Source organism: Verticillium alfalfae, genomic scaffold, assembly GCF_000150825.1.
Source record: "Verticillium alfalfae VaMs.102 supercont1.1 genomic scaffold, whole genome shotgun sequence".
In the NCBI taxonomy this organism is placed as follows: Eukaryota; Fungi; Ascomycota; class Sordariomycetes; order Glomerellales; family Plectosphaerellaceae; genus Verticillium; species Verticillium alfalfae.
This window is the reverse complement of record NW_003315038.1, coordinates 2805703-2808162: the sequence shown is the minus strand read 5'-3', so window position 1 is coordinate 2808162 and position 2460 is coordinate 2805703. Positions and strand designations below refer to the sequence as shown.

Here is a 2460-nt window from a genome sequence, read left to right as displayed (position 1 = left end):
CAAACTCGGCCCTTTATATAAGGGCGGCGGGGACGTCAGCCGGCCCTTCTGTCCGCCCAACTTACAGCCCGACGCCGAGACAAGATGCAACTGCCCGCACCACCCCGATGCTCGACTTCCTGCCGTGGCCGTCGGTGCGCGACCGCATCATCAGCATCTTCAACAATGCCCGAGGCGATGCGGCCACCCGGGGCGCGCGACGCGCTGGCGCCCATCCAGTTCGCCTACGACCTCGAGGACGAGGCCGAGGGCGTGCGCATCTGGGGCGGCGACCCGTACGACGCGACCGGGTGGGAGGTCGGCCAGACGTTCTTCGAGCGGTGGTGGTTCATCTTTGACAGGGACGTTGTGGCGCAGAGCAACCGACTCAGAGAGATTCGGGGGCGCTGCGCGGCTGCACTTGAGGGCGCCGCGGGTCGAGGAGCTGGGAGGGTAATGGAGGTCCAGATAGATGTGCTGCCATGTGTTAATGATAATGATGAATATCCACCCCCCTGATGCAAGAGTATCTACCGGGAGTATTCTTGCAGACCAGCTGCTTTCAGCTGCCAGCCGGCAACGGGACGAACCCCCACGTTAGAAGAACCCTGAAGACCAATCTGGGGGGAAGTGGGCAGGGCGGTGAGTGGCATTCTGCCGACGCGGAGGGGCAGTGACGGAGGGGTAAAATGATGCTTGGAAAGCGGGGCAGGCGGGCATCAATGATTGCACTTGCCAGTCAGTGTCACAGCGAGCCAAGGTAGACTTGCTTTGCCTGTGAGGAAACGGTAAACATGACAGGCCCCGCTCTGCTTTTCACGCTGAGAAATGAAAAGAAGCCGATTCCCCGACATCTGAGTCAGAGCAGGGCATGTGTTCGTCACGCAGATCGTGAACTCAAGGGAGCTCGGGCGATGAAGATGAGCCGTCATGTCCAAACACACCGCCTCGTCCTCGAGAGCCACATGCTCGAGTTTCGACCGGGGAACAGAAAAAAAAAAAAAGAAGCACGGGCAAATAAACGACAACCCCTCGGGCAGGCTCCAGACGTGCATCGCAGGAAGGAGAAACTCGCGGGGCAAAGAAGGGACACAGGCGGGCCAGCGGGGCAGACGTGGCTGCACGTTCAACCAATGGTCACGACGCCATATTCGGAGGCGTGGGTGGGCCGGTGTGGGCAGGTACGACCGATGTGGTATTGGCAGCATCCACACCGGCGCCGATACGCCTCTCCACCCCAACGCCTCCCCAGTAGCTGCCTCAAATTCTTACCTCACGTCGACTTGCTTGTGCCTGTGGGTCCTTCTGTCTTGTCTCCCCCCCTTGAAAACCATTCTGTTTGTTTCTAGAGCATCGCGGAGAAAGTACATCGCCGGTGCTTCAACGTCTGTTTCGAGCACCATTGGCACTTTCGTCTTGTAGATTGCCAAGTGAGTCACCACTACCGCTACCGCTGCCCGCTCTATGATGCCCTCTCACACCCCTCCTTCACCTTGGGCGCCTTTTTTTCGGGCTGCTTCACCACTCATTGCCCCCCCCCCCCTTTTGATATGAAATACCAATTGCCACCTAAACCCAGCTGTCAGTCGTGGCATTTCTGCAGAACCACATTGCTAACTCTCCCCGGCAGCCTTTTGGAACGGCCTTTTGCCGCTTCCACCTCTCCTCCACCTTGTTCCCGATAATACCTCTTCCCAAGAGTACCACCCAACCCCACCGCCACTATGCACATCAAGGAGATGCTCGCCGACGCCGAGCGCGACGGCCAGCCCTCCTTCTCTTTCGAGTACTTCCCTCCCAAGACAGCCCAGGGTGTCCAGAATCTCTACGACCGCATGGACCGCATGTACAACTTTGGCCCCAAGTTCATCGACATCACCTGGGGTGCCGGCGGTAGGATCGCCGAGCTCACCTGCGAGATGGTCACGCAGGCTCAGAGCGTCTATGGTCTCGAGACATGCATGCACCTGACCTGCACCGATATGGGCCTCGAGAAGGTCAACGACGCCCTCCGCAAGGGGTATAAAGCCGGCTGCACAAACATCCTCGCTCTCCGCGGCGACCCTCCGCGTGAAAAGGAGAAGTGGGTCGCCGCCGACGGCGGTTTCGAATATGCTCGTGACCTCGTCAAGCACATTCGTGCCACATACCACGATCACTTCGACATTGGTGTTGCTGGCTACCCCGAGGCTGCGATGACAACAAGGACGAGGAGTCTCTGCTCGACCACCTCAAGGAGAAGGTTGACATGGGTGCCACCTTTATTGTGACCCAGATGTTCTACGACGCCGACAACTTTTGTCCGCTGGGTCGGTAAGGTCCGTGAGCGTGGTATCACCATCCCCATTGTCCCTGGCATCATGCCCATTGCCACCTACGCTAGTTTCATGCGCCGTGCCAAGCACATGAACTGCAGCGTCCCCCAGGAAATTCATGCACGCTCTGGAGCCCGTCAAGACGACGATAACGCTGTTCGTGAGG

At 58.8% G+C, this 2460-nt stretch overlaps 2 protein-coding genes across 2 annotated transcripts; both read left to right on the top strand.

Moving 5' to 3' along the window:
• Positions 1-165: 165 nt before the first annotated feature.
• On the top strand, positions 166-591 carry VDBG_00855 (conserved hypothetical protein; the record flags this gene model as incomplete). Its single annotated transcript, XM_003009126.1, has 2 exons — positions 166-432; positions 505-591. The coding sequence occupies 2 exons, from the start codon at positions 166-168 to the stop codon at positions 589-591; spliced, it is 354 nt and encodes a 117-aa protein (XP_003009172.1).
• A 746-nt stretch (positions 592-1337) lies between these two features.
• VDBG_00854 (methylenetetrahydrofolate reductase) lies at positions 1338-2281 on the top strand (the record flags this gene model as incomplete). Its single annotated transcript, XM_003009125.1, has 2 exons — positions 1338-1409; positions 1610-2281. One exon carries the CDS (start codon positions 1704-1706, stop codon positions 2247-2249), a length of 546 nt encoding a protein of 181 aa, XP_003009171.1.
• Between the last annotated feature and the right edge of the window lie 179 nt (positions 2282-2460).